This window comes from Solanum pennellii, chromosome 11 (genome assembly GCF_001406875.1).
Source record: "Solanum pennellii chromosome 11, SPENNV200".
Classification (NCBI taxonomy): Eukaryota; Viridiplantae; Streptophyta; class Magnoliopsida; order Solanales; family Solanaceae; genus Solanum; species Solanum pennellii.
In genome coordinates this window covers 64,065,107-64,088,118 of record NC_028647.1, presented here as the reverse complement: position 1 = coordinate 64,088,118, position 23,012 = coordinate 64,065,107, and the positions used below count along the sequence as shown (strand labels likewise).

The following is a 23,012-nucleotide window of genomic DNA, read 5'->3' as shown; positions in this document are numbered from 1 at the left end:
ATATGACTAATAGGTATCTCGATAAAAAATGCAAGCATTAGGTATACTAATTAAATGCATGACATATTTTACGATACACATAAATTATAATGTTATCTATATGATCACTTTTGTAATCTTAAATGATTAAATAAGCTAGTGAAAACACGAATCGAGGTGTCTAGCAGTGCATATTCCTAAATATACCTTTCACACGCAAAAGTACAAAACCCGAGAAACTAAGAGGATGAGGCAACTTGTACCCAACAAACATAACATTATCATCCCAATGTAGTTGTCTGTAAATCATATTCGTATAACCAAAAAAAATCACTTGCTTTAGGCGATTAGTGATAGCATTTAAATGGTTTGCCCCTCTGTCGGTCCATGAAGTAGCTCTTCTAGGTGCAACTCTGTCTGGTGGAGCAATTGAAGAAGATTGGCACTCTAATACCCACATTTCCACCGCTCTGCATGTTCTTAGGGCACTCTTTCATGAAGTGACCCTCTTGATCGCACTTGAAGTAATTAGTGGGGCTATCGCGACACGTTCCTGGGTGGTTCCTACCACACTTAGCACATGTAGAAGTCCAATTACCTCCTTGTGCCACTACCTCGAGACTGTGCATGTCTAGCTCTGAAGTCTTGTGAATTTTGATTATTGAACTCACATGTGCTCCTTGGTATAGGTACACTAGTAGATGATAAAGCATGTCCCTTTTGCTTATGTTGGAAAGATTTACTCTTGTCCGGACTCATTTCTTAACGTTTTATCTTTCTTGTTTCTAAGTTCTTCTCTATCCCTCAACTTATTCTTTTCAACCGCTTTACTTGTCTGGATCATCAGCCTTGTTATGTCCATATTTCCTATCAACTAAGCTGCCTTGCCTATTTGCTTGACAAATGAGACAACCCAACAATAAACAAACTCATGATGCTCTTCATGTCAGCAACCATCTGTTGCCACCCAATGTTGATCTAATCTTAATATAATTATAGATTGCCTACATGAATATTAGTTCTACTTTGATAAATAAAATATAATTATAGATTGCCTACATGAATATTAGTTCTACTTTTGATAACGAAAAACAGTGACACATTAGATTTTATAGAAATGTGCAATAGTGAGAGAGTAATTAATCAATGTATGAAGTAATTACAATGAATATTAATTAGTTACTTCCTCCGTTTTACAAATAATGACCTAGTTTTATTTAACACGGAATTTAAGAGTATAAAAAAGACTTTTGTATCTTGTGGTCCTAAATTAAAGTTAAGTTAAACGTACAAAATTGTCTTTTGATATTGTGACCTTAAACATGCCACGTAAAAAGTTGATTTTAAAATGTTATCAATAAAAGAAAGAAGTTATTCTTTTTTAAACAGACTAAAAGGAAACGAGGTTATTGTTTTTTAAACGGAGAGAGTATTAATGTCTCAAGACATAGATTGATCAAATATCTATTTTTAAGAATATTATATTAATTTATACATTGATTTTATGACATTACAAACATTACGTAATTATAGTAGGACGGAAGGAATATTAGATAAATTTTGTATCGAGTCAAATAATATGACGGATGGACTAATGATGAAATGGTGTTGACTAAGAGACATAAATTTCCTTAGATAGATCCAAATGAGTACAAATGTCCACTTAGTAATAAAGTATTTCAACAAAGTGAAACGCCTGCCGGGTTATCTCGCCCCGTTAAATGTAAAAATCGCGGTAACAAATTTCAATTTTAGGGATTTGGGACTGTAGGGTTTTGCATCGGAGCGATTTGGGAGAAAATTTTCTGCTGTTTCATAGCGAGTGAATCAAGTTTTATTGCACAGTACAGTTATTTGGGGGTGTTTTAAAGTAAGTTTCTTGAGTTGTTATCACTGTAAATTCTTGTTCTGGATTGGATCTTTTCTTTGATGTTCATGGTGATGTTATTTGGTTGATTTAACTGCAATGTTTGTGTTACTGACCGCATGCATGGTGTAAAAATTGTTTTCTTTTTCACGATATGTAGAGTAGTTGGAGAAGTTGGATTTGAATGTGTCATGTGTTTTGCACTATTTTTGGTTGATTTTGTTAGAATTTTGGAACTTGAAGTTGTGTTTGGAAATGCAGTTCTTTTGGAAGTTTTTTTTTTTTTAAGACCTGATTCAATATCTATGGCCAAACAGATATTTGATGGTAAATTTTCAAATCTATGGCCAAATGCTAGCTTAAAAGTTCCTTTTTGGGGGTTTATTCTAGTTCTATTCAAAAGTGATATACAAGTATGTTTCCATCAGAACAATTTAGGAGGAAGTTTCTGCTGTTTCATAGCAGTGAACATGTTCTGGCACATTACCGTTATCGCTTGCATGGTGTAAAAATGTTTTCTTTTCACAATATTCAAGGTTGTTACTTGTATGAAGAGCAGCTGGAGAAGCTGGACCAGACTGTGCCATGTTTTTGCACTATTTTTGGTTGATTTTATATGTGTTTGTCATGTTCTTGAGTTGGGACAGACTGTATATTTTTGTTTTAACTGTATATTTTTGTTTTAATTGAGTGGAATTGGATTCTTGAAGTTGAGCTAAAATTATGCACTCTGAAATTCCCCTTTTTCGGTTTATTCTAGTTCTTTTCAGAACAGATATACATTATTGAGTCCTGCTACTAAGTGAATAGTTCAAAGTAGAAATTTTCTTAAACATTTTTCAACAGCGCTATGCTGTACCCTCATATCTGAAATGTTACCATTCTTCAAAAAAAGAAAAAAAGAAATGAGAGATGCTTTACCCCATATCTGCTGCTTAAACTTATTATGTTACTATTTTTATTTTTAACTAAGGATGTGTCTAGTACGAATAAAAATGTTGTTATGGAAAACAAGTGGGATCTTTACTTGTTCTATTTTGTTTGTAAGTAAGCAAAAAAATATTATCCCAAGAGCATTTATATAGTAAAATCTATCAAAATATCATGGGAGTGGGGGTGGCGGGGGTGGGATGGTCAGTGGGTGGGGATTGGGGATGTTGGGTTGGTGGGGAGGAGACAATTAACTTGGGGGGTCGTGGAACTTGTTTTCCTTAGGGAAGTCATTTTCCTCATTTAAGGAACTTTTTTTCGTAGAGAAAATGTTTTTCAGAATCTTTTGACTAACCAAACCAAACACCCCCCAAATCCTTTCAGAGCTTAGATGCTTGCAGCTAGGCTTTAGGGATAAGCCAATCTTGATGTTGAATAGTGATACCCTGATAGCAGACTGGGGATTGCTTTGGTACAAGTGAACGAACTAGATCCTTTTGAAATTTAGGTCAAAATAATTTGTTTTGTGATAATATTTTTTGGAACTGCAATTTGCATGTAGCAAAACTATTTGTAATTTTTCTGAGAGATGGGGCATGTAGTTGAGTTTTGGGTCGGGTAAACTGCTTCCAAGTCAATGTAATGGTTTCCAGGATAATTGTCTTTTACTGGATTTTCCAGTGGGCTTGAGCAAATTTGGATAAAGCCTTGCTGCAAGATGGCTTTTATTGTCGCACCCTTTTATTTTTCAGCATCAATTGTTGTCGGGGAGCATTATTTTTTCTGCATCAGATTACTACATCTTTTAGTACTTGGAGTAGTAAGAATTGTCTGACGTAATTCAAGGTTTATTTGTCACAGCTGAAGATGGCCATTGATGCTGGATCCGGGAGCAAAAGTAGGGATAATTATAGTAATAACTCAAAAAACAAACTGGTTAGCAAAGGATCATCAAGTGGTGACCCGGGAAAGACAGATAGATGCACAAGATCCTCTGTTAAGGAAACCTCATCTAAACAAATAGATTTAACCCCTGTAAGTAAAAGGAAGTCTGAGCGCCTTGAGAAGCGGGCCCCAGCCCTGCCTCCTGCTAAGAAGAAGTCTGTGGGAATTGAACAACAGAACACTCCAAGCCCTTTAAGAAGGTCTGAAAGGTGCTCTACTTTGTCAAAATCAAAGTACTTAGGCACAGAATCCAATTCGTCTGGTATAAAGGAGGAGAAACGAGAGAAGATTGTGAAGAAGCTGACGATGGAATCTGAAAGTTCAAGCACTACCAAGAAGAATGCTACAACACCTATTGATTTAAAAAGGAAAAAAATGGATGACATAACTTACAAATTATTAAAAAAACAGAAGAAAGAAGATACTGCATCAGGTAGGCCGTAGGCCAATTGGTTCTTTGAAATTCTCATTTTCTTAGGAGTACTATTTTTCTTCTCCTTTTTATTGTCAAATTGACGTAGTTGTTGAGTCAAATCATATTCAATATATTGTCCTCCTGTTAGTATATGTTTATAGCAACATATATTTAGCTGTTTCTAGATGAACATGGTCTTGCTGATAGATTACATGTGGCACCTCTTTAGTAACTATTCGTATATTTTTGATGGGTTCAGATGCTTGTGAAGATGATGGTACTGATGGGGAGCATGTTACTAAATTTCAATCTAGCCTGTTGCATGAGGCAGACCTGGTTGAGCCTGAAGAAAGAAGAATGCTATACAATGAGCAGAAAAGCCTCCATATCCATCTGAAAGCTGAGATGGCAAAACTTTTTGGAGTGATAAAAGTTTCGGTATTGACTTCAAATTACATGTCTTATAATTTTATTTTATTTTTGTTTTATCAGTTTCCTATGGAAGGGAATGCTAGTATCATACCTACAAAATGGTGTAAAATGCGTTTTACTCTGGGAAATGTAGCAAGGGTCAGTTGTCTGTTCAGGTGAGAGGAGTACGTCCTGGTTAACTTACCTCGGGTGTTAAGTAGAGCTTTTTTAGTGGTTTTAACAAAATTACCTGAGTAATAGAACATTTAGGAGAAACGTACTGGAATGCTCGTGTTTTCTGTTGTAACTCTTTCCTTTAAGCTCTGTATCATTCACTTTCAAAGACTAAATTGTTTCAGCTCCGTTTCTCTTTCCCATTCTTTGTTCTTTTTATTTGATTAAATGGGTGGGGTTGTGGGTGGTGGGTTGGGGCTGGTCTGAGATCTCATAAGAAAAACTGAAGTTATGTTTGTGATGTTTATAAAGGAAAATGAAAACAGTTATTCTGGCAAGATTGCCATACTCAATATTTAACTTGTAAGCACTCTTTTTAAATAAACTAAAGGATTGGGAACCCTAGTCATGACCTCCCAGTCATTTACTTTGTGTTGATATGGCTCTAAAATCTAAATGCAGGAAGTAATCAAACATATGGCAGAAAAATTTCTGGAATATATTATGGAGAATCATCGCGTTAGTAGGGAGCCTGAAACAATTTTACAGGCCTTCCAGATATCTCTGGTTAGCATTTTTTTTCCTCATCCACTGCCGATATCTCTTTGCCTGTTTTTTTATGTTTCAATAAAGTACTTCTGACATATTTTGTATTTTAAGCAAGATGAATTTCGTTATCTCTCTTTATTTTCTATACAGTGGAGGCTGTCTCTTAGAAACTACCCGAGACTTGGCAAATCTGAATTTTGTTATATTTGAGGAGATTCATATTCATTTAGCTCTTGGGACTTACCGACCTTTGGAAAAGCTATTGTATATTAAAATATATAGGATATTGGATTTCGGGATGTAGGTTGAGCCAAGCTTAGATCTAGTAGTTAGAAAAAAAGTACATCAATATCTTTAACCTTTCTCAAAAAAAGGAAGAGTACTTCAAGTGCCAATACATTTCTTTTTGGCATGGGACTATTGGAATGCATAGATTGGATGCTTCACTTCATAAGTGCTACTCCCTCTGTTTCAATTATGTCTTACTTTTCTTTTTTAGTCTGTTTTAAAAATAATGCCTCTTGCACCCAAGGGTGTGGCTACCTGGTGGTCAATGAAGTGGGTTGAGCACCATGAGGTCTCAAGTTCACATCCCAGCAGTGACAAAACACTAGATGATTTCTTCTCATCTGTTCTAGCCTTGGTGGATAGAGTTACTTGGTACCTGATGCTAGTGGGAGGTACCCTGTGGAATTAGTCTAGGTGCCGCGCAAAGCTTGTCCCACCACCACGGTTATCAAAAATAGAAAAGACTGTCTCTTTCCTAATTTGGTTTTTCTTTACTTCTAAAATTCCAATAACACCCTTCCCATCATTACTGTTACCTATCTTAAAAAAAAGAAAACCATTACCATCAATTATCTAATGCATTACATGGACACATTGGATTTAGAGCGAGTCAGTTGTGATTCTTCTACCTGGTAGAGAAATTGATGAACACTTATAAGTCAAGATTACAGCTTGTAAGATCTTTTCAACGTTTGTCACTTTTATTTTCTTTCCTATTTTGTTGTACTTTCCATTCCCCCCACATTACAGTACTTGCTAGCCCATTAAAGGTATAGACAAATAGTTTCAACAAAGAATTTTCCCTTTTAGCATCACCATATTCGAGTGCAAGTCCATAACATGCCAGAAGATTGATAAATGTTAAGTCATAAGATAAACATAGACTTAATATTCACAACTGTTATTGTGCATGAGTCTCTACAAATAGGATAAAACTACTTAGACTAAATAACCGTTGCATCTCTAAATGTCTGAGTCTAATTAAAAAAGAGGTCATAGAAAAGATACAAAATGTCAAGGCTACAAAATAGGAACAACAAACTTAACAAAAAGGATGTTTTCCTGGTAACATTGAATTGCTTATATATTAGCTTCATTGACTACATCAATATCATAACAAAGTTGAATCAAAAGATTTCTTCCTTCTCATTCTTGTCGTTCCTTTCTCATGTGTAACACTTTGTAGCTGTTCCCACCTTTAGCTTTCGTCACCTCAACCATGCAAGGTTGGAAAGTTAAAAACACGTGATTGAGTCGTTCCACTTTCATCTCATTAAAGATGTTTCACTTATCCACTCATCAATAGTTTAGTCTAAAGGCGTCTTTTGATATTGAAATTTGAAGGGATCTAATAGCTCCAGAATTCGAGGTTTAAAACATATAGAACTGGATTATTGGGAGATTAAAAAACCATAGCGGGTATCAATTCCACCTTTTTGAACAGCTTCATTAAATTCTACATTTTTGACATTAATATCAGGTCTTGCATTTTGTTGTTGAATAAAAATATGAGCATTCGACTCTGGAAGAACATTTTTGGTTAAGCAAGCCCTAGTGATATCTTTATCACAGATAATAGGTTTCATTTTCTAAGTACCTGCTACTCGATTTTTGCTATCCCGTTAGCTGCCTCCTTGACCACAAAAGGAAAGATCCCTGTTTTTCCTGAAAACTACTTGATTCCATTCTGATCAAATCTAGGATGTTGAACATCAGCCATAAACACAACTTCTGTTATGAAGTTCTTACTTTTGCATGATTTGTATATGGGTTGGACTCTTCTTGTTTATGGAGAAGGTAGTACTTTACATAATTCTTTGATAGGAAAAATCATTTTCATCAATGTTAACATAATTAAACATATCTTGGAACATTGAATTTGAATGGAGCGTATCCGGATCAATCATTGATAGACCAAAATTGTGAAGTTCACAAGTTTTAACATGCTCAATTTTTTCTAGTGGTAAAGTAGTTTGTGTGTATGAAAGCTTGAGGAAAAGGGTTTGTCTCAGTTCATGACTCTTCTTGCAGTTTGAGATGTCCTTAAATTAGCCTTAAATTTACAAGTTCATTTTACTATAGTTGTGTTCTTATTCCTGTTAATTTACTGTAACTTTACAGTCTTGGACTGCAGCTTCAATCTTAAAGGAAAAGATTGACAAAGACGATATATTCTTGCTCGTAAAACAACGGTTACAGTTCAGATGCACTAAAGAAGAGGCAAACAATGTCTATTTGAAGCTGCGTTCCTTAAAGAAGATGTTCTTGCGGAGATCGGATCAGAGGGGTAATGCTTCAAGCTCTTCAAGATATTCTATATCACCAGTGAAATCTGTTGGAGAAGAACCATATAAGGAAAGCATATCACAAGCTGGAATATCTGCCCCACTGAATGTGGAAACTGATGTCATTGACAGGCTACAAGATAATGAGTTGAGTGGAGAAGGCACTGTGGCTCCTACAGAAAAACTTTGGGATAGTCAAAGGGAAAAGGTGATTAAGGAGGTTCAATGTGGACATGGCAAACGAATGTCCATGCTGGAACAAGAGGAACATGAGAGAATTGAGGAGTTCCATAGAATCTGGGAGAAGAAAAAAGAAGTGCTAGAGGAGGAGCGCGGACTGGAGATAGCTGTTCTTCGCGCTATACATGGTGAGACTGCAGCAACGAAGGATGGACAAAAATCAGTAGAAACTAAGTTTGCAAAGAAAATTGAAATGCACACAAGCCTAAAGGACCAGCAACTGAAAGAGCTTGTGGCTAAATACTCTGCTATGAGGAATGAGGAAATGCAGAAGGTTTCATCGCAGCAGACCAGAGAGAACTCCTCTGGTAGGGGCCATTATTCTGGAGACGAGATGGTGTGGTCGCAGGAAAATTTAAATGTCTCTGACAGTATTCCTCAGACAGCTGTCTCTGGCTTGCAGGGTGACATGGCTGATGCACCTGCATCTTCTCCAGATGCGTGCCATATTCTTCCTGTTCAATCTACTAATGTTTTAGCAGCTTCAGTTTCAGATGAGCTAGCTGACATCACATCCATGGGGAGAGCATCAGTTGTTGCTGTTAAGCAGTCCAATGAGGCCAGTAATTCAGGTGGCAGTGAAGAGGAAATTGCTTGCAAGGTTCCTCTGTCTCCCAAAGAACATACTGGTGAAGTTGCATCGGACAAGCGAAGTAGAGTCTGTTTGGAAGTATCTGAAGTTTCTCTTAATGAAGCTGTTGGACATGATAAATTATCTGAAGTAAATAATACTATTCAAAAATTGGTTACAGAAAATAATCCTTTGTTGCCAAATGTCGTTGAAAACCAGAGAGATGAAGTTGGCCCCATTGACGGAAACCAAATAACTCCAGAGGAATTGTCAGCAGACATGCCTTGTGTAGCAGCAGTTCCTACTTCAGATGATGCTAGTTCTTTAGCACAAAATCCAGTATGTTTGCTTTTGTGTTGCACGTTTATGATGCGTGTGTTAGATCATCCTGTTCTCTGTTTAGGTTCTAAATCTGGACACAAGTTGTTTAAGGGTTTCCCTGAGCTAGTTATAATAATTTTAATAGAGGATATGTATTCCGTATCAGTAAAATAAGTTACTGTTATCTCAGGTGTCCTTTCACTTATATCTCCCAAAAATCGTGTACATGTTGTACAAGCACATGTATTTTCTTTCAATGAGTTATGGATATAATCAGATTGATTTGTTATTGATAGTTTTTCACTTCTACTGGATCAGGTAAATTTAGATGAATGTTCCCGGTCTTCAGGAGATAATGGAACACACAATAATGATTTGCCACCTGGTGAAAATCAGATTGAAATCCAAACTGAACCTGTTTCTGGATATAATATAAACAACACTTCTGAAGCAATTTTAGCTGGCAATTGTGAGCAACATCACAGAGTAGATGATGATGTTCCCATTTCCGCTCACCATACTCACAGGGAGTCTGCACCTCAAGCCCAGGATGAAAGAAACTCTATTCCAATCCATGGATCCTCTCCCCATGCAGCAGGACCTTCACATCAAGCTGTATCTCCAGTTGGGGACAATCTGGAGCCTTGTGCATGTGTTCAGTCAGACGTTAGGGTTACCCTCAATCAATCTTCCCTACCAGCAGTGAGTAGAGTGCATCCTCAATCAACTATGAATCCGTGTGTATGTTCTCAATACTGAATCTATGTACTTCCTAGTCAAGTAATCTCTTAGACTAACACTAATGTTGCCTTTATTCAGGGATCCGTGCGTCCTGCCCATCAGATGGCCACTTGTAATTTAGCTCTTCCTTTCCATGTTGACCCTCTTCATATAGAATGGGAAAGAATACATAAAGAAAAAGAACAAGTGACAAAGGGCCTTGAGGATATGGTTTGTGACCAATATCCTCCATGATTATATCTCAGGACTCCATGCATCATATTATTAACCTGTTTTCCTCTCTTTGAACAGAAATTGCATTTGAGATCTGAGTGCAAGAAAGAGATAGAAGAGGCTATAGCACCAATCCGCAAGAAATATGATTTAAAGCTTCAGGAGGTTGAGGCAACATATCTTTTGAAGAAGAAGGAGCTTGATATGAATCAGAACAAAATTCTCATGAATAAAGCTCTTGTTGATGCTTTCAGATTTACATTCATGGATGTCAAAATTTCTGATCTTCCAGGTATACAGCAAAGTATCTTAATTTTTTGTATTATTTGTTCCTAAACATTAGTTGTATATTTCCTATTTACAACAACATACCCAGTGTAATCCCACAAGTGGGGTTTGGGGAGAGTGGTGTGTATGCAGACTTATCCGTACCTTATGAAGGTAGCGAGGGCTCTACATTTGCTGTTTACCAACATTAATTATGACATAGGGAAATTGTGTTGTTGACTTCAACTTTTTTGTGGCCTCTAAACACAAATATTGTTCTGTTCAGCATATCGACCAGCTAAATCTTCTTGATTAAGTCCCGTTCTTGGAATGAACCATGACCTCTACGTCGCAGGCTTAATGTCTTTAGCCAAATTCTATATCTTGCTGAGGCCTCATGTATCCCAAATTACAACCCAGAATTCCTTGCTGTTCTTGAAGTTATGTTATTTGATGCCTCAGATTGCTAATTTGCTTATAGTAAACAAGTGTACTTGGTCTGTATCTAGTTCAAAGGCCCACATAAAACTCATTTTTATCTAATTAGATAAGGATCGTGCATCACATGTATAATTTTCAGCAATTAGCACAACATGAAAAACTTGTTTTTAGTACAGTGATATGGTGGACCATTTGGAAGGAGAGAAATTCGAGATGTTTTGAAAGTGTTAGCAGTCCTCTGCATAGGATTAAAACGAACTGCATAATCACTTTTTGCTATTGGTGTAGTTCGGAATATATAGATGATCCTGTAGCGATTGTAGACATCTTAGGATCCTTGTAAGATGAGATAGGATCTAGAGATAGATTTTCCTTTTTTTTTTTTGGGTTGCTGAGCCTACTCAGTTGTAAGTAGTTCTGTGATATAAATTTTTGGGACCCCAGCCTTAGTGCTGAAGATTTAAACAAAAACTTGTTACCTTTGTCCAAAAAAAAAAAAAACTTGATTTTAGTATCTATTGTTTCTTTAAGCAATGAAATTTTTTCTTTCCAGTTGTGCCTCCTGGTTATATGCCGCATCAAGATCAGGTACAGCAGCAGCAGAGTTTAAGATCTTCCCCAATGAGTGGTTCATCCTCAGCTCGCCAACCTGTGGAGGCCCAGCAGACTGTTGTCTCATCTTCGCCAGTTGCTAATTGTTCAGTGCATTCTGCAGAAACTTGTTTGCCTCCATTAAGATCTTCATCTGTTGCTGGTTCATCTTCATCTAGCCAACCTGCTGCTGTTAGTCGTTCAACCACATTTTCTGCAGGAAGTATAAGCAGGCCGCCGCCTCTCATTAGTGCAATCACTCCTTCCAGGGGTAATCATCGATTAGGCGGCGAAGTTCGTGCTCCAGCCCCACATCTTCAGCGTTTCAAGGGACCAACATCAACCTCTCTTAGCAGTCCATCAACCCTTCCTAATGGCATGCCAGTTCATCCACGACCCCTTTACATGGCTGCATCTCTTCGATCAACACTTCAAAATCCAATACAGCCACCCATAGTGCAACAATTACCTGTAAATCTTTCTGATTCTAGGAATACGTCCTTGGACCTTGGACTTGGAGGACTGCCTGCTATACAAAAGCCATCTCTCTCAGCACGGGAACTGCTTCAAGAAATGGAGAATCGATCTCGTGCAAACAGGCCTAATTTTATGCCACCTTTACCAGATATCGACTGTAACTTTGATCCATTAGACCTGTCTGATTTTCATTCACTGGGTAGTGTACAGAGAGGTCCTATCTCTTCAGAGCCAGCTACTAATGTAAGTTCTGTTGTTTGTGTGTCCGATGATGACTGAACTGTTGAATAATGAAGTGGATTTGCTTGTGTATTTGTGGGTCAGCTCTTCTATCTGTATGTATGGAAACTTCCTTTTTAGAAAAATGAAAAATGCAGAATGGGAAAGAAAGCTGTCAGAGGCATTAACAGAGGTCTAACCAAATTTAACCTTGGGAGAGGAAGCTTTGGGGAAAAATCTGGGTACGCATCTCTCTTCTCCACCTGCTCTATATTTTCAGGGTTCATGAGTAACACAGCTTTATATGCTCCAATTATGTCTGTATTTATATTGGAATATCATCGTGTAGATTACGCATGAATCCGTAATCTACAACCTCTCAAAGGTTCTCCCATTTTCAATCATATGAACCTGGAAAAATCACACGACAATTAGTATTTTTAGGGTCTTATGAAATAAGGTTGAACCCCAAAGTAGAAGTCTAGTTGGTTAAAAATCGATCCAAATCTTATGTTACTCTTATATGTATTCAGAGGTGACAGTAGGACAAAGAAGCTCTTGATTATTTGTGAAAATCTCATATAAAACTAACAAGGGTGTTCATAAATGAACTTGGCATCTTCTTATGCTTTTGGAAGTATAGATTGATGAAATTTCATCATGTGTCTTTTGGCGTGAGTCCAATACAATATGAGTCCAAAAGATATGAGGCTAAGTTGCCAACAATCATTATCGTTTTCTTTAACACTAACCATTACTAGTGACTTTTCATCGTTCTTTTTTTGTCCATTTTTTGTACCATTATATTGCTTTAATTGTTGTCCACATCTCATTATTACACTACCACCAAATAAAGGCAGCAAGAGACTGCAACCAAAAGTTGATGAAATATTTGCATTTGCTGTTTATCCTACTATCTGACATAATATTTTATTAACTATATATGTTTCCAAGACCTTTTGTATTCTTCTAATATTATGTTAATGTTGGCAATCTCCTCTTGGCCATATCTTTCGACTCCTTCATTTGTTGGCAAAGAATAGGGTTCATTTACAGCAGTTGCCACTTGAAAAGAAAAATGAGAGAACACATATCATTACCTATGGTGTTACTCCCCAATACTGTGATTTGTATTTCTTCCAGGGTGCCATTTTTTTCTTACATTTTGTGTCTTGTGTAACACCTTGAATTACTCAGCTACATCATAGAGAACATTGGAACAGGTGATAGGTTGCCATTGAGTATTGTTTTAATGGATTGATAATGCAGCCAAATTATCGGTTACATAACTAATACTTTGATACTTCTCTTCTAGATCCATGATACGAAATGCCCTTTTCACACATTTCTGACTCTTTCATCCGTTGCATGTGAAACAGAGATTTAAGTTTGACCTTGGAGAAAGAACATCTCACTGGTAAAGAGCTAATGAAAACAAACTAAGATATCTTTTTCGCAAGTAGCTTACTAGCTTATACAAAAAATTATATGTATCACAACTGGGCAACCAAACTGAGGAAAAGTATGCCCGCTTTGGCAGTCATGTACATTTTTCGTGATGTACACTTTTGAATCTTGCTTATCAAAACAAAATCTCACGTAACTAATACATGTATAAGTTACTAGGGACTCTACGTAATATATGCAGGATCTGGAATAATTAACTCCTACATAACTCTAACCAACAACCAAACAACCCCTTTGTGGTTTTCTTCTTCTCCCTGTTTTTATTCGTGATGATAAAGAGGTAATCCAGATTTCCAGTAAAGATTAGCTCAAGCAGCAGCACAGATTAAGTGACTAGCTTCATGAAGGGTGTTATTTATGCTTGTGTTGCAGGCGCCAGTGGGGAAAAAAAGTTGTGGAGAGGCCTAACGGACAAGATTGCAGCCCTGCAAAAGCTAGTTTCTCCCCATGTCAAGGTAATTAATTGGCAGAACCTACATTCGGTGCTTATCATTTTTTGCTTAACAAGCCAGCTTCACTCCTTCTCTAGTTACTAACCTGTTAGGCCAAAGCTTCTCCAAGTTGAGGTCTTTAGCCAATATTTTTGGAGAACAAAAAGTGACTTTGAGTAGAAGCTGAAGATGAAAAAAGTAGCTTCTCTCCAAAAGTACTTCCGAAAAAATAAACCAGACTCTTTAGGACGAAAGACATGATGTCGGGTTCTATTATATTACAGCTACAACTCCTTACACGATAAAAACACCCTTGTTATAATAGTGAACGAGTTGGAGGCTTACTATGGTGTGGCACTAGAAAAAAACTAGGGTGATTTTACAGTGTAAGGAGCCGTAGCTGTTATACTATTAGAACCAGACATCGTGTCTTTTTATTCTAAAGAGCCGCGTTGGTGTTTATTTCCTCTTTGAAAGCACTTCCTTAAAGTTCGACCAAACAGTAATTGTTGCTCAAAAGCGTGTTTCAAATTGATTAGCCAAACACAATCTGTTTCTCACCATAAGTACTTCACTGAAAAACACTAAGTTGATTTTAGAAGTTTGGCCGAACATAATATAACGTCATATAGTCATATATCCAATTCTCACAAGGAGGAAACTTTGTTGCAGGTTGAGGCACCTCCAGTCCTCCATTACTTGTCTAAAGAATCAAATTCAGGTTCGAATTCTCTATGCATTGAAGTAAATAAGACGTATTTCTTGTTTCTTCTTTTCCTTTCGGAGTGCATTATCCACGTTTACTCGAGCAACAATGGTTCCTTTTTCACTTGCAGGCAAGGGTGGCTCAATAATAAGGGCCTCCTAAGACCTCCCCCAACCCCAAATTCAGCTTTGCTCAAAAACGAAAACGCAGACCGATGAAGAACCAAAAGCACAGAGCAGACAAAAGATGAAACTGATGAAGGTGATGTAAAATATTACCCTAACACTGTTTGAATGGTTGTTACGTGTTACTTCATAATGAATTGTGTGTTCTAAATGATTGTATCGTTTTCTGTCGTTGCATAAAGTCGCACATTCATAGTTTGAATGATAAACCTACGAGAAAAGTAGGATACATGGTAGAGCTACTATGAAAATGTAAGGTTTGTAGATAAAATATAATTATTAAATATTAAGTAAAGACAGAATGAGAAGAAAATATAAGGTAGTGAAGTCGTTACATAAGAATGAGTTTCATCGTTAGCTAACAATGAATTTAAATGATAAGCGATGCAATATAATTCAACAATCAAAACAAATATTACACTTTTGTATTTATATTAAATAAAAATAAGCTCAAGTTCTCGAAACTGGGATGATTTGAATATGTTTATTGAACTTACATTACACCTAGAATATTTATTTTCAAATGTCAGCAATTCAAGATATTAAATTTCTTCTAAGATTTTAAAAAGTCCAAAATTGGAATTTATTTCCAATATAAAATACTTGCAATTAAATAGAAAATGTCAACTCCTAAGGTTCTAGTAGCTTGAATTTATCGATATGGTTCAGCGGATGAGGTTGCTACTTCCATCAAAGTGTCAGCTTTGGATATGAATCATTGATAGAGAGCGTTTTCTCGAAATGGATTTTACATGACATGAATTCAAATTAATCTGACTCGTTAAAACAAAAAAAAAAAAGTTAAAATTTTATATCTCTTAGTTCTTAAGTCAAATTATCTTTCTAAAACATTGTAGTTCTTATACAAATACTCCACTTTTTAGCTACTATAATTAGAAATTGAGATAAAAAGATTTACCTAATAAAACAGCTTTTGACCACCATATTTTACAAAACTAAATTTTATTAGAAGAACTCCAAGTTTTTCAACTAAATTTTATATGACTATTCCACTTGTTGAATATACACTTATTAAAAGTTTCGTAGATAGATTCTTATTTCTTCAACGTTTTACGAATTGATGGGGTTCGATATCTAAATATATATATATAAATAATTCTAATCATTGTAATATTTTTCGGAAAAGAAGGTTCAGATGAACCCTCTAACAATATGTTGGAGTTGTCCCCCCTTCTCTGGTAACTCGCCGCCGCATATGTAGAAAAAGGAGCGGAGAAGGAAGAACAACCGTTTTACTTTGGCACATGAGGTGGCGGGTTTGGCTAGGTAATAATGGAAATGTATCGGACTGCAAATCCTGAAATGACAGTTCGACCCCGTTCTTGGCCTCGAGGAGTGGTGAGCCCCTATATATCAGTGTAATTCTACAAGTAAAGTTTAAAATAATACTAATATATATGCTAACTTTATATTTATCGGAGGTAGAAAATCAGTTTTCGATAAATCATAAGATATGATATTAGGGTATATTTTAAGATACATTTTAAAGTTCAAAGATTATTTTTTAATAAAAAATGTATAAATATAGTCACTAGTGATGTAATGATCACAGTGGTGGCAGTTGTGTTCCCACAAATCAGCAGTTTTTGTCTACTTCCATTGAGCACTTTTAAGAAAAGTTTTTTTTTTTTTTGGTACTATTTTATTCACTTTTTGCTACTAATTTTATTTTCTATTCATTTATATATAATTGAGGCAACTATGATATTTTTTAAAAGGAAACTCCCAAAAAAAAAAAAGTTCATGTTTTATAAGTTCAAAACTCAAATTTGAGGTGGTGTTTTTACCCTTGAACAATAACATTTACAATCTAAAACTATATTATATCCTAATTATCAACATATAATCACAACTATTAAATTCTTTTTATCAATATAACAAAATTTAGTATTTAAAAAAAAAGTTGTAAATTAATTCCCATTTTTTCATTCTATAATTTTTTTTTTTAATAAATTTGCAATTTTCATTCAATTATGGAAGTGGAGCCAATGTTTTTTAACATTCACCAATAATTTTGGCCACTTTAGTGTAAATGTATGACAGCCTGTGTGAATTATTAATGTCTTTCTTCTTCCTCATAGTTTCATAGTTGAATTTTTTTAAAGACATTTCAATTTATTTCCTACCATAATAATTAATAGTAGCTACTATCTGCGGTGAAGTGGATGAAGCTGCTCTTTTCTTAATTAGAGATTTCGAGTTTGAGTTTGAGTCGTGAGCATAATTTTTTTATATATATAGAAAATGCTTCTCTCTAAATGAGATCTAATGTGACGTGAGTATCAGACACTCCTCGATAAAAAATAATAATAATAATTGAAAAAAATATACTATTTGCATTGGAACTTGAAAACTTATAAGGAAAAAAGTTCAAATTTTTTAGGTCACTTATAAAGGCTGTCACATGTCATTTGAATAGTACTAACATCTTCAAGTTCACTTTTGAATTTGTTTGTAGTTGAGAGCCCCTACCTAATTTGGATATTCTGATTTTAATTTATTTGTCTTAGTTATTATTTATATAATAATATTAATGATTTCTAAAAAAAATAATTATTATTTTTTCTATTTATTATTATTTGTTATGTATATTAAAAATAATTATTCAGAATTTATTGTTAATTTAAAAGTTAAAGAAATAATTAGTTATTTTTTTCAATTCTGCCCTTAATAATTACATTTGATTTGAAAAAGTAATTATTTTAAAGTTACAAGACTACTTTGATGTGAAAAAAGTTGTTTTTATCGTTTTCAAAAAATATAAACTATGTTAATAATAATAGATAGTAAGGTTATATTAGTCAAATTGCACCTTATATTAAATCTTTCTTAAGAATTGTGCATGATATTATCCTGACAAACAATAGTGTACGAAGGGATTATAACTCATAAGATTTTGTCAATGCAAGTTTTATTTCAAAATGTCTTTATTTTGAGACGGCAACTAAAACAGTTTTATTTGTGTGTAATTCGATTAATCTGGATTCACGTTTAAAAATTTTAGAGGGAAAAGCATTTGCTATGACTCCATTTTGGAAGCTCAAATCTGTAACCTCATATTAAGAGTAGAAGGATATGTGTTATTATTCTACGATTTTCAATAATCTAACTACTATAAGAATTTAGGCAAGCAAACGACGTTTACATCAAATTAATAATAAGTTTTTGCCTAATATGATACATCATATTATCATCTACAACACGTGGAAGCTACTTTTTCCCCGTGCAAAATTAAAATAATTATTCAGTTTTTCTTAGAAAAACCTTCTTATCAACTCTCTATATATATTTCGAAGTTCAAACCCATCTCACTGAGCTCAATGCCTTGTGAATTTTTACACTATCGATTCATGAGAGCCCGAGTCTTGGTCGGGTTGCCCTACTAGATAAGACAAGGATCTGAATTTTGATCGATTGCCTTACTAGATAAGATAGTCACTCATCGATTTTTTTTATGATCATATTTTCGTAAGTCGAAAGGGTACAAAAATATATAAGAATAGAAATGAGTGACACCAATAAACGTATGATCGATATTAATTAAGAATCTAGTGCCTATAACATTATGACCAACATGGTACTATGAATTAATCCATGAATATTTATTGAGCAAAAAATTGTCCCTTCATGATGAAACCATAGACCCCCACTAAAGTCAAAATCATAATCGTATAAATATATAACAAGTTGGTGAAAATAGAAAATATCGAAAGTTATTGCGATAGTGGTCAGTACTCATCTATCGAATTTTAATCAGAAATTTATATTTAAGCATCGAACATAAAGTTATTTTTATAAAAACCGTTTACCTCCAAAATATCACTTTCTAAAGTGAAGCATAATTAGATTAATTTCAAAAAATAAATATCGAACGTCGAGCTAAAAACTTAACAAGAAAAAAAAAAGTTTGGTGAAAGATTTAATAGAAGCATATAACTTGTGCCCTCACTTATTATATATTGACCTCTATACTATTGCATGTTGTGACCCCTACAAATTAAACAAATTTCTTTTTTTTTTTTTTGGCATTTACTAATATCACAAGCCTCTTGTGTTTTGTTATTCCCCTTTTTTATTTATTGCATCAACAAATATCCAAAAAGTAATAATTATTAGCGGCACATAAATTTTATAGTTAAACCGTAATATTTATTGTTAATTCTATTCAACTATAATCTTACACATATAAGTTTGACCTATTATAATAGATTAGTTATCAATTAATATTTATAACAAATTTTATACTACACCTTAATTGAAAGTGGTTATAAAAATGCTATAATAAAATTTTGTAACTTATATCTCATAAACTTTGTAAATATCAAATTATATATTAACGAATAAATTATTATTTTACTGTTAATCACAAGTTTTAGGTTCGATAAAAGTGAATTTACTAATAATAGTTTCCATCAAATGATGTATGGCCAGCTGTCATATACAATTAGAGGTCAAACTAAAAATTGGCATATTGCTTAGCATATATAATATAGTATTATTCAGAGAAGACATATTTTTATTTTTTTTTATTTTGGCTGAGGTATTTATGAAAATGACTTTAAGATAATCCCTTTAACTAAAATTAGTCAATTTTCTTAGTGCTTCTAGTTCATTGCTAAATAGACCAAACAAAGATAGTGGTAGTAACTATGCCTTCATTACCACGTCGAGGATTGTGATATGATGTATAAGATCTCTTTTTAATTATTAAATTAAAATTTTTGAATACGAGCTTTGATGATAGAAAAATAGCAAGAACTAAGATATGGTTCACCCTGTAACAAACATTATACGATGTGAATTTTAATTAATCGAAGATTCGAAATTAATATCACACTTTGTACTCCAACATCATGCGTCTCACAACTATAGGGTTGTGAATCACAACTACTTCCATAAGATAGTGGAAGTAACTATTTATTCCTCTTTACGTTGTAGGTGTGATTCGATGTACAAAATCTTTTTATTATTAATTAGAGATTTTGAAAATATTAGTCGTGATGATAGAAAATGATAGGGAATGGTATTGCCTATAAGGAGCGTTATACCATGCAAATTTTGATTTAGCCGAAGTTTCAAAATCAATATCGAATTTTATATTCCAACAACACGTGTCTCACAATTAGAACTGTGTGTTTCATACCCTTTGAATCTGACAACTACTTCATTAAGATAGTGGAAGTAATTATTTCTTTCTCTCTGCTTCGAGGATCGTGATGAGATGAATAAGATTCTTTTATTTTCAATCAAAGATTTCTTGTTCTACTCTAGTAGTAATAAAAATTGATAAGAAGCGATTTTCCTTTAGCGAGCCTTATAAAATACAAATACAAATTAGTTAAAACTCCAGTATTAATACTAAACATTTACTCTGATAACACGTGTCTCACAACTAAAATTGTACATCTTTCATAGTATAAGCAACATAATAGAATTGTCAATGGCTCAAAAATTCCAACGACTTCTTGATACAAATAAAAGTTATTAAATTCTGTTAAATTTATAATTTTAATTATAACTTCATCATTAAAAATTATCGTTATTATAATTATAACTCTGTCACTAAATATTACGTAAGAAAAAAAAAGGTCACAATACCACGTAATAATATCTCGATAGGGTTGGAAAGTTATATAAACCAACAAATGTGAAATCTTACCTAATTTTTATATATATGGCTTGAATAAAACCAATAATATTTATTGCTTCAAAATATGTTTTTCCCCTATTATAAGTTAATTAAGATGGAAGTTTGTTTTATTTCTATTGTTGCAATCTCATAATTAAAGTCTCAACTAACATAAACTTTTTGGTTAATTTTTTCTTGTTACTTTTTGATTTGGTGCACCAAATATTGAATTGAACATTGAAACCAAAGCTACGATCGAGTCAAAAATTTTATTAAGGAAAAATTAATATATGAAAAAATAAAAGAATGTAATATCTATTATATATAAAAATAAAAATTAATTTTACATACATTGTGTAATTTTTCGAAAAAAATTGAAATAAATCTAATGTGCCCCTACTCCTACTCTTGGCAGTCTATTGTTTTAGTTTCGTTTTTTTTAAATTTATTTGAATTGTAAAAGTTGAAAGTATTGAAATTTTCTTAAAAGTCAAATTATATAAATTTGATCAAAATACGTAATTTCGCAAATAAAATTTGCCCAATTGAATTTTTTTAAAAAGAAATATCTTCTTGACATTACACAATATTGTCTCTTTCTACTATTATTATATTATATTCAAATTAAAATCAAAATTAACTGAAAAAAAAAAGGAAAAAAACTGTCATTTTCATTTACTTAATTAATTAATAGCCGTATTTGCTTACTAAAAGATTTGACAATTCTCAAAAATAAATATCATTGGTGGATTATGGGAGTTGCCAAATCAAAGATAAAATGAATTATTATTTCAACTCACCTTATAAATAATATTTGCCATTACTACTAATGACGTGTGACTATTATATTTTTATAATTGTAGCTAACCATTAAAAAATGAATTTTAATTTTGACCATTAATTAATAACTATTTTCCAGTGAATAGATATACATGGTTATTTAGAAGTCTTTGGAATTTTATTGTATTAGAAAAATACATAGCAATTGTATTATAAATATTAAATACGTTAGTATAAAATTATTGAAAAAGTCTCACGTCAAATGAAAAAATAATCAATGTTTTTTTTATCTGATATTGCATAATAATTTTCTCATAAATTCATCTATTTATATGGTACCAAAGTAAGACTCATCTTAATTTTTGTTTTCTGATCGTTGAACCTCCATATTAAATTATTCATATTCCAAATATCAACCTTAGATGTTCGTTCCAAACTTCTCTCATATAATACGAAATGTATAATTAAACACCTTCACATAAATTGAATCGAAACGTGGACAAATACAAAATATTGGAGAGACATAAAGTAGTGGAGTTTGTAAAACCAATGACTATTTTAATACTACAAAGTCCAAAAACATCTTATAATAACAAAGAGAAAGGTCAATACATAACTTTGACCCACTCCCTTAACCAATCCCAAGGTCTCATCAACCTTTTTTTTCTTCCAATTTTACCCTTTTGTGTTTTTTCCCGATATTTGTTATTTATATTAAGATTCAATTAAATCATTACAGACATATAGAGATATGATTCGATTAATTATCATACACTTAACATTGATATTTGTTATTTATATTAAAATTCAATTAAATTATTACAGACATATAGAGATATGATTCAATTAATTATGACACGCTTAACATTTTTTTGTCATCAATTATATTTTCACTAATACATCATCATGGTTAAGTGCATTCAAAGCCCAAAAAATAATTTTTTTTGAGTAAATAAAAGTCAAAAATATCAATTATGATAGAGGTCAAAATCCATATAAGAGCTTATATTATTTCAAACAATAGCAATTATGCATCTATTTTTGTGAATTTTCCACATTTTTATCATCGAAAATTGCCAACTCTACGTCACTTTTAGATCAACAAGTGCAAGAGTAATAAAATATTCTAAATAATTATTTACATTATCAATTAATATATCGATTATAACACCACTAATTCTTACTTTTCTTAATTAAATGGATAAATATGACAAGTAAAATAAAACGAGAAAAAGTATTACATATTAATTTGAAATTATTCCAGGAAGAACTAAAATAAGGCAGGAGAATATTACATATTAATTTGAGATTATTGCGATAAGAATTAAGGAAAAAAAATACTTTGAGTACGTATTTAAACCCTTTTTCTTATAAATACTCATAAACATTAGATCTTCGATACGTTTCTAATTCTATGAATTTATTATATGAACTCAAATTCACACTCAAACCTACTCATCAAAAGAATTTTATTCTTGAAGACGGTTTAAACACGTGAAGAATCGCTCCATTGAAAAAGTGTGAGAGGTGAGTTGTCGGGAGTATCCAAAAGGGTATAAGTAGATCAAAAAAAAAGTATTGAAAAGTAATGATTAGACATGACATAACACAACTTCATAATATTAAAAGCATGACTCGAGATATATAAAAACGAACAAAAGTCACGATTAGATAGAAGATTAGTAGCCAGGGATAGAGCGTGCGAAGATTTAGTTCTTTCATATAAACTTCACACTATTTTTCTTATTACAATAACGACTATGCTTTCTTCATTGTTTTCTTCGATCCGTTTTCGAAAGGGGCTTAAAGGTCAAAATGGAGAATACTTCAAGGCATGTGTAAAAATCAAGGTGGGGTGGGGGTGGGGGT

The 23,012-nt window shown here is 33.3% G+C and overlaps 1 protein-coding gene across 7 annotated transcripts; it reads left to right on the top strand.

Moving 5' to 3' along the window:
- Positions 1-1,634: 1,634 nt before the first annotated feature.
- On the top strand, positions 1,635-14,949 carry LOC107004924 (helicase protein MOM1). 7 transcript variants are annotated; one of them, XM_015203350.2, is made up of 13 exons: positions 1,635-1,849; positions 3,638-4,154; positions 4,396-4,574; positions 5,184-5,288; positions 7,680-8,993; positions 9,294-9,716; positions 9,795-9,926; positions 10,008-10,221; positions 11,191-11,948; positions 12,083-12,166; positions 13,764-13,846; positions 14,495-14,543; positions 14,659-14,949. In XM_015203350.2, exons 2-10 carry the CDS (start codon positions 3,644-3,646, stop codon positions 12,110-12,112), a joined length of 3,666 nt encoding a protein of 1,221 aa, XP_015058836.1. In that variant the 5' UTR covers positions 1,635-1,849; positions 3,638-3,643; the 3' UTR covers positions 12,113-12,166; positions 13,764-13,846; positions 14,495-14,543; positions 14,659-14,949. The 7 variants fall into 7 exon arrangements, with proteins under 7 accessions (XP_015058836.1, XP_027768769.1, XP_015058837.1 ...); XM_027912968.1 differs by lacking the exon at positions 12,083-12,166; XM_015203351.2 differs by having other exon boundaries at positions 9,294-9,677; positions 11,191-12,166; positions 14,659-14,894.
- The last annotated feature ends 8,063 nt before the right edge of the window (positions 14,950-23,012 follow it).

Excerpts from the sequence above, each read along its gene's own strand:
- LOC107004924 (XM_027912968.1), top strand. The coding sequence starts at position 3,644 with ATGGCCATTGATGCTGGATCCGGGAGCAAAAGTAGGGATAATTATAGT. Across the intron at positions 4,575-5,183 it reads TTGGAGTGATAAAAGTTTCG|GAAGTAATCAAACATATGGC; the intron begins GTATTGACTTCA and ends ATCTAAATGCAG. Across the intron at positions 9,927-10,007 it reads CAAAGGGCCTTGAGGATATG|AAATTGCATTTGAGATCTGA; the intron begins GTTTGTGACCAA and ends CTCTTTGAACAG.